This window comes from Myotis myotis, unplaced genomic scaffold (genome assembly GCF_014108235.1).
Source record: "Myotis myotis isolate mMyoMyo1 unplaced genomic scaffold, mMyoMyo1.p scaffold_m19_p_19, whole genome shotgun sequence".
NCBI lineage: Eukaryota > Metazoa > Chordata > Mammalia > Chiroptera > Vespertilionidae > Myotis > Myotis myotis.
In genome coordinates, this window is record NW_023416323.1 from 13,402,232 (window position 1) to 13,415,186 (window position 12,955).

Genomic DNA, 12,955 nt, shown 5'->3' on the forward strand with positions numbered 1-12,955 from the left:
GCCAGGGCGCCTGGAGAGGCCCGATTTCGCGATCGCAGGGGGTCGGCGTGGGGCGGGGCAGTGGACAGAACCCTAGCGGCCCCACCGCCCCTCCCGGATGACGCTAAGCACTCGCGGGCGGGCTTGGCTGCGAGTGAGATAAATAGCAATCTAAACACAGCCAGTGAAACAACAGGCAAAATTTGTTTGTGGCCTATTGCGTGCTAAGTGCAAGGGTTAAAGAGAATAAAACGGGGCAGAGAAAGACTTACTGTGCTTTGCAGATACCTTGCAGAAAGCTTGCAGCCTTAAGCACAGCATAGCTCAGATAACCAGAAGACACCTGGCCTGGGAGAAACCAAGGACAGACCAGACCCTTACTTCAGCAGAGCGGCTTGCAGCCAGCCAAAGTTAATAAAAACCTATCTCTCCCTCCTCTCTTCGCTGATGCTTTTCTCTTTTCTCGGTCTCAGCCCACCTGCACGCATGTGGTCGGAATAAAATCATTCTTTGATACATTATGGCCTCGTGACATAGGTGCGCAACCCCAGCCCACTCCAAACCTTTCACTCTGCTCGTGTTATCTCCATTTATAGATGAAGATCCCGGGCCTTGGAAAGGCTAAGTTGGGTGGTGAAATGTTCTAAAACTGGACTGTGGTGAGGGTTGCACAACTCTTACATTTGCTAAAAGACATTAAATTGTACACTTAAAGGGCGCCAAAGGCGTAGATAGAAAAGACTCACTGGTCACCCCGCCATTAAGAAGCCAAGTTAAAGCAAACTTGGAGGGTGAGGCTTGGAAACATAGGCCTCCCCTCCCAGGCTGGCGTGGGGGACTGTGGAGTGTGATATAAACTTCAGGACACCCACTTCCCACCCCCCCAGGGCCTGTCCGAGGCTGTGGGGTGGGCAGCTGGGGCTGAGTGAACTCCATTGCGGAGGGTTGAGGAGGAGGTTGCATCTTTGAAGTGGGGATATTGGTGTGTGTGGAGTAACCTATTACTCATGTAGGTTATACACCTGTTTTTTCATTATGGCAAAAATATATAAAATATACCTTTTAAACTATTTTTAATGTACAGTTCAGTAGTGTTAAGTACATTTACAGAAACTCTTTTCATCTAGTAAAACTGAAACTCTATACCAGGGGTGGGCAACCCCTGGCACGCATGCCAAACATGGCACGCCAGTAACTTTTACTGGCACGCGAAACTCTCTCTTATAATCTTCCATTTACAATTTTTTTCTTAATATCAACTTTTTATTTTTCAGATAAATTCAGTGTAGGTGCATCTTAGATAAATAAATAATTTTACATAACAAGTTATCTTAAAGACCATAGACATGGACTGACAAGAGAGGGGAAGAGCAATTTCAATAGTGTTGTAAACAAACTATTGAGGACTTGGAATGCCATTCCAGAAAATTTTTTCTGTTTAAAAAACTTTGCAACAGCATTACTCTCCATGTTTTCATCCACATGCGCTTTTGAATCTTTGTTCTCAGTGATGAATTTTGTTAAGTCTTGTAATAGGAGTAGCCTGACAGATGAAAGTAGTAGCTCGTGCATATCTCTGAAGGTCATGAAACATAAACCTGATGTAAAATCTCTGTCATCAGTGATGCAGCAGCAAAAGTCCCACTGATAATATCAAACGGAGTCATAAAGTTTTCTGTGGGACTATCAGTGTACATGTATACATTAAAAAATAAATGTATTGCCCTAACTGGTTTGGCTCAGTGGATAGAGCATCGGCCTGCGGACTGAAAGGTCCCAGGTTCAATTCCAGTCAAGGGCATGTACCTTGGTTGCAGCACATCCCCAGTGGGAGATGTGCAGGAGGCAGCTGATCGATGTTTCTCTCTCATCGATGTTTCTAACTCTCTATCCCTCTCCCTTCCTCTCTGCAAAAAATCAATAAAATATATTTTTAAAATGTATTTTTCATCATCATATACTGTGTTTTTGTTGCTCGAATGAATTTTATTATTTCTTCAAGGTTCTTCACATACGTACACCTTAAGAGATATCAAGTAGGCGTAACATGTTCTCAAAAACTTAGCGTTGGCACGCAGAATTTTGAGTCAGAGATTTTGCTGGTTTTGACACACACTCCCAAAAAGGTTGCCCACCCCTGATCTATACCCATTAAATAACTCCCCAAGCTCCTTTCCCCCAACCTTTAATAACCATCATTTTGTTCTCTGACCCTTATGATTTTGGCTAACTACTTTACATGAATGGAATCATAGAATATTTGTCCTTTTGTGATTGGCTTATTTCACTTAGCATGCTGTCCTTAAAACCAGTTCATGGTGTACCATGTGTTGGAATGTTCTTCCTATTTAAAGCCAGAAAGTATTTCATTGTATGTATACTAGAGGCCTGGTACACAAGATTTGTGCACTGGGGGTGGGAGGGGGTCCCCTCAGCCCGGCCTGCACCCTCTTACAGTCCTGGAGCCCTTGGGGGATGTCTGACAGCCCCCTACTCCCCGCAGGGAGCTGGCCTAAACTGTCAGTCACACATCCTTAGCACTGCTCCTTAGCACTGCTGTAGAGGCGGGAGAGGCTCCAGCTACTGCTGCTGCCCGCACCAACCTGAGCCCTGCTTCTGGGCTTCTGGCTGAGCAGTGCTCCCGCTGTGGAAGCGCACTGACCACTAGGGGGCAGCTCCTGCATTAAGCGTCTGCCCTCTGGTGGTCAGTGCATGTCATAGTGACTGGTTGTCCTGCTGTTTGGTTGATTTGCATATTAGCCTTTTATTATATAGGATACATTTTGTTTATTCATTAATCCATCAATGGACACTTGGGTTATTCCCACTTTTTGGCTATTGTTAATAATGTTGTGATGAACATTATTTAGAATATTAATATCTCTTTCAATTCTTGGGGATAGAGACTTCATGCGTTTTGAATTTGACATTCTTTTTTTAAATATATTTTTATTGATTTCAGAGAGGAAGGGAGAGGGAGAGATACAAACATCAGTGATGAGAGAGAATCATTGATCAGCTGCCTCCTGTATGGCCCACACTGGGGATTGAGCCCACAACCTGGGCATGTGACCTTGACCAAAATCGAACCCAAGACCCTGAGCCAAACCAGTTAGGGCTATTTCTACCTCTTTTTATACTTTCATTGTTATTTTCTTTAGGTTCCTTCAGATGGATGTTCTATTTGTTTCTTTTTATTCCATTGTTGCTTTTTTATATTAAATATAAATTATTCTTCACTCTAATCTAGACTCATAAATGTGGTTTTTTGTTTTTTAAGAATTTTATTTTATTTTTTTAGGTATAATTGACATACATCAGTCTTAGGTGTACAATGTAATGATTCAATATTTGTATATATTGCAAAATGATTGGCACAGTAAGTCAACATCAACAGTTACAGAATTTTTTCTCTTGTGATGAGAACTTTTAAGGTTGACTCTCAGTAACTTTCAAACAAAACATTTATGATTATGATAATATACTTCCAGTTGTCTTTCACTGAAGTTAGTGTTTTCTCATATTACAGGAACCTTTGAGTAAGCCTCTATCTGATTTATGTGCAGGCCATGATTTTGGAAAGTTGATAGAATGAATGGTGATGAGTTCTGTGATGAAGCAGTGTAACATTATCCAATAAAAATATATTTAATCAGGAGAACCAAGATGGCGGCATAGGTTAACGCCGGAGTTTGCTGCCTTGAACAACTACTTCAAAAGTGAAACTAAAAAATGGAACGGAAATCACCCAGAACCACAGGAACGCTGGCTGAGTGGAAGTCCTACAACTAGGAGGAAAGAGAAACGCATACCGACACTCAGAGGAGGCGCAGTGCTGAAGTCAAATTCTGAGGTGCTGAGTGCGCCGAGCGGGCTGGCGGCGGAGGGCGCGGTTGGCGTTTTCAATCGGGAGGGAGTCGCACACTCTGAGCTCCAGATACAGCCGAGTCTTTAGGGACCCAGACTCAAACGGGAGAAGCGGGACTGTCTGGCTTCGGTCAGAGCGAGTGCAGCTTTCTCTCCGAGCTTTGCAGCGGGTGCTGGGACTCAGAGAGGCAGAGCCCCTGGGGACAGGACTGAGAGCCGCCATAACTGCTCTCTCCGGCCCACCCTGTTGATCCTGTGCGACCCGCCCCGCCCAAGCCCTGCACAGAGGCATTTGCCGGATAGCCTCAGGCAAAGGCTAGATTAGCACCTCCCTAGAGGACAGAAGTTCTCTCACTGCAGACACAGCTGATTCTCATAGCCACTTGGCCTGGAGGTCAAACCCTCCCTGGTATTAGCTACAACAATCAAGGTTTACCTATAAGACTGCGCACAAAGACCACTAGGGGGTGCACCAAGGAAGCATAACAAAATGCGGAGACAAAAAAACAGGACAAAATTGTCAATGGAAGATATAGAGTTCAGAACCACACTTTTAAGGTCTCTCAAGAACTGTTTAGAAGCCGCCGATAAACTTAATGAGATCTACAAGAAAACTAATGAGACCCTCGATGTTATATTGGGGAACCAACTAGAAATTAAGCATACACGGACTGAAATAACGAATATTATGCAGACTCCCGACAGCAGACCAGAGGAGCGCAAGAATCAAGTCAATGATTTGAAATGCGAGGAAGCAAAAAACACCCAACCGGAAAAGCAAAATGAAAAAAGAATCCAAAAATACGAAGATAGTGTAAGGAGCCTCTGGGACAGCTTCAAGCGTACCAACATCAGAATTATAGGGGTGCCAGAAGATGAGAGAGAGCAAGATATTGAAAACCTATTTGAAGAAATAATGACAGAAAACTTCCCCCACCTGGTGAAAGAAATGGACTTACAGGTCCAAGAAGCGCAGAGAACCCCAAACAAAAGAATCCAAAGAGGACCACACCAAGACACATCATAATTAAAATGCCAAGAGCAAAAGATAGAGAATCTTAAAAACAGCAAGAGAAAGAAACTCAGTTACCTACAAGGGAATACCCATACGACTGTCAGCTGATTTCTCAACAGAAACTTTGCAGGCCAGAAGGGAGTGGCAAGAAATATTCAAAGTGATGAATACCAAGAACCTACAACCAAGATTACTTTATCCAGCAAAGCTATCATTCAGAACTGAAGGTCAGATAAAGAGCTTCACAGATAAGGAAAAGCTAAAGGAGTTCATCACCACCAAACCAGGATTATATGAAATGCTGAAAGGTATCCTTTAAGAAGAGGAAGAGGAAGAAAAAGGTAAAGATACAAATTATGAACAACAAATATGCATCTATCAACAAGTGAATCTAAGAATCAAGTGAATAAATAATCTGATGAACAGAATGAACTGGTGATCATAATAGAATCAGGGACATAGAAAGGGAATGGACTATTCTTGGGGGGGAAAGAGGTGTGGGAGATGGGGGAAGAGACTGGACAAAAATCGTGCACCTATGGATGAGGACAGTGGGTGGGGAGTGAGGGCGGAGGGTGGGGCGGGAACTGGGAGGAGGGGAGTTATGGGGGGGGAAAAAGAGGAACAAATGTAATAATCTGAACAATAAAGATTTAATTAAAAATATATATATTTAATCAATAAAAATATACTTAAACTTTTATTGATTTCAGAGAGGAAGGGGGAGGGAAACATCAAGGATGAGATGTTTCACTATGGCAAAAATATATAAAATATACCTTTTATATCAGCTCCCTCCACACCCCCTACTGGGGATCAAGCCCCCAACCTGGGCATGTGCCCTTGACCGGAATCCACTGAGCCAAACCAGCTAGGGCTGATACTAATTTTAAAAATAAACCAAGACTGTCTGAAAGGGTTACAGAAGCTATTGTTGACTGTCTTAGATTTCTTTGAGGCTGACCCTCAAAGCACCACCTTTCAAAGTCCATCTGCCTAGCTTCAGCTGGTGGCACATCTAGCTTACCTGCTTACTGAACAGGGAGGAAAAGGGCCCAGAGAAGCAGCTTATTCAGCATGAGACTGTAATGCTGCCACCATTACTGGGCATGGCCAGATTACTCAGAAATTTAGACAAAGGGCCCTTGTAACAGGGTCCTAAAGCATGTATTCCCAACTGAAGCCTTTGCTAAGCATTTACTTGGCTCACTGGCTCTGCACACACTGGGACTCTTCTGAGAACTAAGACCCTTTTCTGTGGAGTACAGCTGGTGGCACAAGGGTGGAAGGTGGACAGGCGTGCACATGTGACTGAAGGCAGAAGCCAATGTCTGAGAGGCAGGTGTTTCTTCCCTTCAACCACCAAGACAGAACTCGGGTGCTAGTGCAGTGGAGTGGAGTGGGGCCTATGCCTTGCACATCCCCATGCTTCAAACCTGCAAAGACCACAGCCAGGGCTCTGGCAGAACGGAGCCATCTAGAATTTGGATTCCAACTCCTCACTAGGCCCCAAGCACAAAGTAACCCAGAACAGGTGCCAGCAGGCCCTTCAGAGGCAGTCCCTCCATATAGGGATTGTTGGACACACCTTAGGCTCAAATTCCCATACCTCCTCCACCTTAGCTGACCTTTATGTCTGACACAATTTCCATTGAAATCAGCCATCTTATAAACTGTTAATTTTAGATGCTAAAAGTCTACAGGTACAAGAATGGGGGCTTAACTGAGCATCTCACTTGTAAACACACTCTCTGGGTACCATTTTGCCCACAAAGGGAACATGTGGCTGGGCTCCAACCTCCCTCTGGGGTGAGCAGTGGAATTCCCTGACTGCCACTTCTCAGCCAAGCAGGGACAACCAGAGGATTATCTTCTGCACCAAAGCATGCAAGCCTAAAGTCTGCTGCTGCTACTCAGCACAGCAGGGATGCAGACAAGCCCAGAGATGCTAAAATAACCGGGAAACTACTGGTTTAATCAACAAAAAAGGAAGCTCAACTTGAAAATTAGATTTGTCATTTTTTTTAAAAAATATATTTTATTGATTTTTCACAGAGAGAAAGGGAGTCAGTCAGAAACATCGATGAGAGAAACATCGATCAGCTGCCTCCTGCACATCTCCCACTGCGGATATGCCCGCAACCCAGGCACATGCCCTCGACCGGAATCGAACCTGGGACCCCTCAGTCCGCAGGCCGACGCTCTATCCACTGAGCCAAACCGGTCTCGGCAGATTTGTAATCTTGTCACAGATTAAATTATTCAATCAATTGATCAAACAGCAATCCTAAAATACAAGTAGGATGCAACCCAGCATCTGGGCTGCCTTATAAGAACCTAATCCCCTGCCCAGCCCTCAGGATCCCCTAAGGAAAAAAGGCCCCACACCCATCCCTTATACAGACTGAGACATGGAGACTGCAGATTTATCACAAGTTGCCAACAGCACTTTATTTTTTCTTTTCAACATCCTGTTCTGCAGCTTCTTTGGCTCTTTTTGCCCGGATGCCAAAGAGCCGGGCATTGGCACGGGCCATGCGAAGACTGGCAAAAGCCTTGAAGTTCTTCTCCTCCTCTGTGATGACCCTGGCTTTCTCCTTCTTGTAGACCTAGAAGGAGCACAGGAGGTCAAACTCTTGCTTACAGTAAGGCCTATGACAAGGCTCAGAACCCAAATGTTATTAGAACCTGGAGAGATCTTAGAAGGAGGCCACCAAGGAAGATATCCTCTGGATTTAGAAAAGGACCCAAACTCAGAGTAGAGGCAGAAGCAACCTCCTTAGACACGAAGGATGGGTAAGGTGCTGTGCTTGGACACAAAGATCTGAGTGAAGGAAGGCTTGGGCCCACCTCCTCTTTTCCAGAGGAACCTTAAGGGGCCAGTCACTTGATGGGCAGTTTACAAAATCATCAAATGCATCATGAGCTTTCCAAACAGCAAGGAGGGAAAATGAACCCAACATGGAAGGATGAAAAGTGTGGGTGTCCAAAGTTTCCTCAAAGAGAAGACAAGGCCCCCCCGCTCCTCAAGGAGTCCATCTGTTAACAATGCAGGATGCTCAAGGGGGTGGATGAGAAACTGGGGAATATCTGTAATACTGTCAACAATAAAAAGGGGGGGGGGGAGAATGCAAGATGCTCTTGTCACCTTTCACTCCCTTAACCCAATTCCCACCCCAAGAAACAGTCACTTGAGCATCATCCCAACACCTTCACTTACATTCCGTATGGGCATGACTGGTCCGGTCAGCTGGGTGGCCAATTTGAGTTCTTCAGCCTGTTTGAGAAGCGAGAATCAATTGGGCTCAGCTCATTTCTCTAAGGGCTCCAAGCCAGCCCTAGACCTCTCCCTGGGTGACTATGCCAAGTAATGGCATGTCACTGAATTCCTGATCTGACAGATACAGGCACATACAAGAGCACCTATGTCTGTACCAGAGATGCAGAAAGAGCAAACTGTCAACTAGAGCATAAAGCAACTCCCCAACACAACTCCCTGGAAGCCCATTTGGAAGGACACTTAACTTTTTTCTAGAATCCTGACCAGACAGCTCGTTTGGTTCGTGTCCTTCCCGACACACCAGGTTTGCAGGTTAAACAGTCAGCCAGGGAACATACAAGAATCAACTAATGGCTCTCGTTGATGTGGCTCAGTGGTAAAAGCATCGGCCCAAGCAGATTTGATGCTGGCCCTGTTGGTCAGGAGCATGTGGGAGGCAACCGATCCATGTGTCTCTGGCACATAGATGCCTTTTCCCCGCCTCCCTCCCTCTAAAAAACAAAAAATTGGAAAAAAACCAAAAACATCTTTCTGTAGAAACATCTGTGCTATTTATAAAGCACTTTATAGCAAAACATTTCCAATGTAAAAAAGCCTCCCAATCAAACAGCTTTTGCTATTTCCACAAAACAAAGAAAAGCTCGTGTTTGAGGAACATGAGTGAATCTGGCAGTTCTGATGGGTTAATTTGGGAATTCTTAGGATCTTTCTTCTCATTAGCAATTCTTTACCACCCAAACATGAAGGCCAAGTTTTGGGGGACAAAAGGGATATAAGCAAGTATTTTCCTTTTCACCACAGCTGGACCCAGGGAGACACTACGTACACCCCCTGCCGGTCTCCCAGAGACCCTCCTCAACCCTCACCGCCCCCCAGGAGCCGGGGGCTGTACTCACAGAACTGTCTCCCTTCTTGGGGGCCGACGGCTTCCTGGGGAAGAGGATGAGCTTGGAGCGGTACTCCTTCAGCCGCTGCACGTTGGCCTGCAGGGACTCGGTGGACTTGTTCCGCCGCCTCGGATCCACCGAGATCCCAATGGTCCGGGCCACCTTTTTGTGGATGCCGGCCACCTGCCCGCGGAGACAGACACAGATGAAGTCCCAAGAAGTCTCTATCCTCCCCACCCTATTGGAAGGGCTCAGTCGTCAGATGGAAAAGGGTTCAAGTGTACTTTCATCAAGGAAGTACAGCGATTCCGGAGAATGTCATCATGTGACTGTGAGCCCAGGCGGCAAACCTTATTCGTCTCTAATAAGCGTTTTTTCGGATACTCACCCGCAACTCTTCCAAGCTGAAGCCCCTGCCGGCCCGCACTTTGGTGTGATACCTCACGGTGGGGCACCTCACGATGGGTCGGATGGGCCCGGACGCAGGGCGCGGGGCGATGCGGCGCGCTTTGGCTTGCCGGGCTTTGCGCCTGAGCAGACAGAAGCCAGGCGGCGGTTACCTCACCCGAAGGCCGATCTTCCCACTCGGGCGTCGGCTATCCCGCACCACAGCGGGGACGCGGAAACGCAGACCACGCCGCCCACCTGCAACCCCAAGTCGCCCTCAATCACATCATTACAACGTCGGCTCTAACGGGGAACTGCAGGAGCCGCGCGGTTACCACATGGTGAAAGGGTTCAAGTGCACTTGCACCCTAAGGGGTACAGCGACATCGGGACACTGTCACCTGGCTGTGCGCTCCTCACCTGCGGATCTTCCGCGCCGGCTGGTTAAACCACGTGGCAACGCGCCGCTGCCAGTCCTTGTGGAAGTGGGGCTTTAGGATCATGCCATTTCGGCTGGGCGCCATGGCTGCTGCCTACGGGCCTACGGAGAAAAGCGAGTCAGGGCCCGAGCTCCGGGCGGACGGCGCGCCCACAGAACCGGGCTACAGCCCGACGCCGTCTGTGGCGTGGCCCTACGCCGATGACGGCGGATGGAGCCCGATGGCAACCGATGGCCTCCACCAGCAGTGGCTTTACACGGACCCACCTTCTCCGAAGGAGAACGCCCGGCGGAAAGAAAGTGGCGCCGCAAAGCACCCTGGGATGGCAGTGGGCCCGGCCAATCAGAAGCGATGGCGCGTTCTAACCAATCAGAGCCAGGATTACGGAAGTGATGTCAGCACACTCCCAGTCGCCCTCGCGGCCCCTGGAGGATCTTGGCGCGTAACCCACGCCGGAAGACAGCGACGTCTGCGTGCGTTCTGCGAACTCCTGGCAGCACCGAGCCTTTCCAGCTTCCACTCTTACGGGACTCGCTTCGTTTCCCCAACACCTAAGGCGGTTGCTGTAAGCGGGGAAGCCACTACTTCACATGCATTTAATCGTACAACTTCCTCTGTTCCGCGGAAGGATCGGGTAACTTCTCTGAAATAGGGCAGCAGGTGGTGGCACCAGGAATCCACACGGCCGACTGCCTCCTTCACAGAGACAAACATCATCAAAAACATTAGGTAGCCAGGCATACGTCTGTATCCTGTGCCCTGCGCGTCTCCTGTTCTCCAGGACAAGAATGGGCACTCAACACTCTACTGCTACCTATAGGCCTTGACATCCCAGTAACGCTCTTTCTTTCCCACCTCACCCCAATTACCAGTCTTCCTCCTAGCAAAACCTAGTATTTTAAGAATATCATGACACAAATAGGAGAAACTTGGAGGCTTGTGCCCTGCACTGAGAAAACAGGTTGCTGATAAAGTTTTCTTCTCTATTGGGATATCCTCGGGTGTTAGAAAAATCAGGTTTGGGACCCACTGAGAAATTACAACGTTATGATCAGGAAGACAGAACATGTGTAACAGATGATGCACAAACAGTCTATTCAGACAAATACAGAGCCTACATGGGAAGTTCAAACCCAGACTGTGCCATTTAATAGGTACGTGTTCAATATGAATAAGGGCGATAGCCGTGTTTAAAATTTATCAGGCCCCTTTCAGTGAGCTCACCATGGACCAAGGTACCTTGCTTTGTAATCTCAAATATTCCTATCTCCATCCAAGACTCATGCAGTCATCTGCCCTACCCCTCACCTGCACCTGAGCTCCAGCTGCGCCTGGTTGTGAAGCTGTCAGGGTCACTGGATGGGGGCTAGAGGTCTGAAGTTGCAAACTGTTCAGAATACAGTGTGGTTTAATAAGGTGAAGTTATCATTTGAGGACCTTAGTCTACTGCACATAACCAAGTTAAACATATCCAATTTTTCTTTATTAATTTTTAAATATTTTTTATTGATTTCAGAGAGGAAGGGAGAGGGAGAGAGACAGAACATCAATGATGGGAATCATTCATTGGCTGTCTCCTGCATGCCTCCAACTGGGGATCAAGCCCACAACCCCAGCATGTGCCCTGACCTGGGAATTTAACTGTGACTTCCTGTTTCATAGGGCAAGCACTGAGCTACACCAGCCAGGCTAGAATCCAATTTTCCACACTTGAATACTTGAAAAGTATGCAAAATCGAGCCAAAAAAAGTTCTGATAGGAAAGTTCTGCGGAAAACATTCTCAGCTTTCCCATTGGGAAAGGTCAAAGAAGTGAACTGTCATGCAGGAATCCTTCTGATACAAAGACTTAGCTAGCTCAAGGGTTTTACCTTTAACTGTAGTGATAGCCCATCCCTTGGCACAGCCTGTGGACAAAAAAGGGCTAATGCCCCTGGAAGCAGCATTCAACTAAGGCAGTGGTTCTCAACCTTCCTGATGCTGCGAACCTTTAATACAGTTCCTCATGTTGTGGTGACCCCCAACCATAAAATTATTTTCGTTGCTACTTCATAACTGTAATTTTGCTAGTTATGAATTGTAATGTAAATATCTGATATGCAGGATGTATTTTCATTGTTACAAATTGAACATAAAGCATAGTGATTAATCACAAAAACTATGTAATTATATATGTGTTTTCCGATGGTCTTAGGCGACCCCTGTGAAAGGGTCATTCGACCCCCAAAGGGGTAGCGACCCACAGGTTGAGAACCGCTGAACTAAGGGGGCCAAAGATTGCTGGATATGACACCCTTGGAGGTGTCAGAGTATACTCTGCACACAAGCTATTTCCTTGCAAGACTGAGCCCAGTTACTCATGGCAGTGCCTGCTCATTGCATACCTGCACCTGACTGGCCTCCTCCATCTGGTGCTTTGAGGGTCAGCCTTAAAGAAATTTAATCTAAGACAGTCAACAATAGCTTCTGTAACCCTTTCAGACACAGTCTTGGTTTATTTATAAAATTTGTATCATAGCCCAAGCTGGTTTGGCTCAGTGGATAGAGCTTCGGGCTGTGGACTGAAGGGTCCTGGGTTCGATTCTGGTCAAGGGCACATGCCCAGGTTGGGGGCTTGATCTCCAGTAGGGGGTGTGGAGGCAGCTGATCCATGAATCTCTCTCATTGTTGATGTTTCTCTCTCTCTCCCTCCCCCTTCCTCTCTGAAATCAATAAAAGTTTAAATATATTTTTATTGATTAAATATATTTTTATTGGATAATGTTACACTGCTTCATCACAGAACTCATCACCATTCATTCTATCAACTTTCCAAAATCATGGCCTACACATAAATCAGATAGAGGATTACTCAAAGGTTCCTGTAATATGAGAAAACACTAACTTTAGTGAAAGACAACTGGAAGTCTATTATCATAATCATAAATGTTTTGTTTGAAAGTTACTGAGAGTCAACCTTAAAAGTTCTCATCACTGCCGAAACTAGTTTGGCTCAGTGGATGGAGAGTCAGCCTGCGGACTGAAAGGTCCCAGGTTCGATTCCGGTCAAGGGCATGTACCTGGGTTGCAGGCACATCCCCAGTAGGAGATGTGCAGGAGGC

General features: G+C 46.5%; 1 protein-coding gene and 1 non-coding gene across 2 annotated transcripts; both read right to left on the reverse strand.

The window, feature by feature from the left end:
* Window positions 1-7,286: 7,286 nt before the first annotated feature.
* RPL13 (ribosomal protein L13) lies at window positions 7,287-10,266 on the reverse strand. The gene is made up of 6 exons (XM_036346308.1): window positions 10,122-10,266; window positions 9,836-9,956; window positions 9,417-9,558; window positions 9,038-9,211; window positions 8,082-8,138; window positions 7,287-7,470 (listed from the first exon to the last, which is right to left on the reverse strand). The coding sequence occupies exons 2-6, from the start codon at window positions 9,937-9,939 to the stop codon at window positions 7,312-7,314; spliced, it is 636 nt and encodes a 211-aa protein (XP_036202201.1). The 5' UTR covers window positions 9,940-9,956; window positions 10,122-10,266; the 3' UTR covers window positions 7,287-7,311.
* On the reverse strand, window positions 9,269-9,352 carry LOC118674923. The gene has a single exon (XR_004973763.1). It is a non-coding gene; the product is annotated as a small nucleolar RNA MBII-202 (small nucleolar RNA).
* Window positions 10,267-12,955: the final 2,689 nt, after the last annotated feature.

What these genes read in the sequence shown, in the direction of transcription:
- RPL13 (XM_036346308.1), bottom strand. Translation starts at nt 9,939, where the DNA reads ATGGCGCCCAGCCGAAATGGCATGATCCTAAAGCCCCACTTCCACAAG. An exon ending in CCGGCGCGGAAGATCCGCAG is followed by an intron (nt 9,559 to 9,835) that starts GTGAGGAGCGCA and finishes CTGTCTGCTCAG; the next exon opens with GCGCAAAGCCCGGCAAGCCA. An exon ending in CCAAGAAGGGAGACAGTTCT is followed by an intron (nt 8,139 to 9,037) that starts GTGAGTACAGCC and finishes CTTCTCAAACAG; the next exon opens with GCTGAAGAACTCAAATTGGC.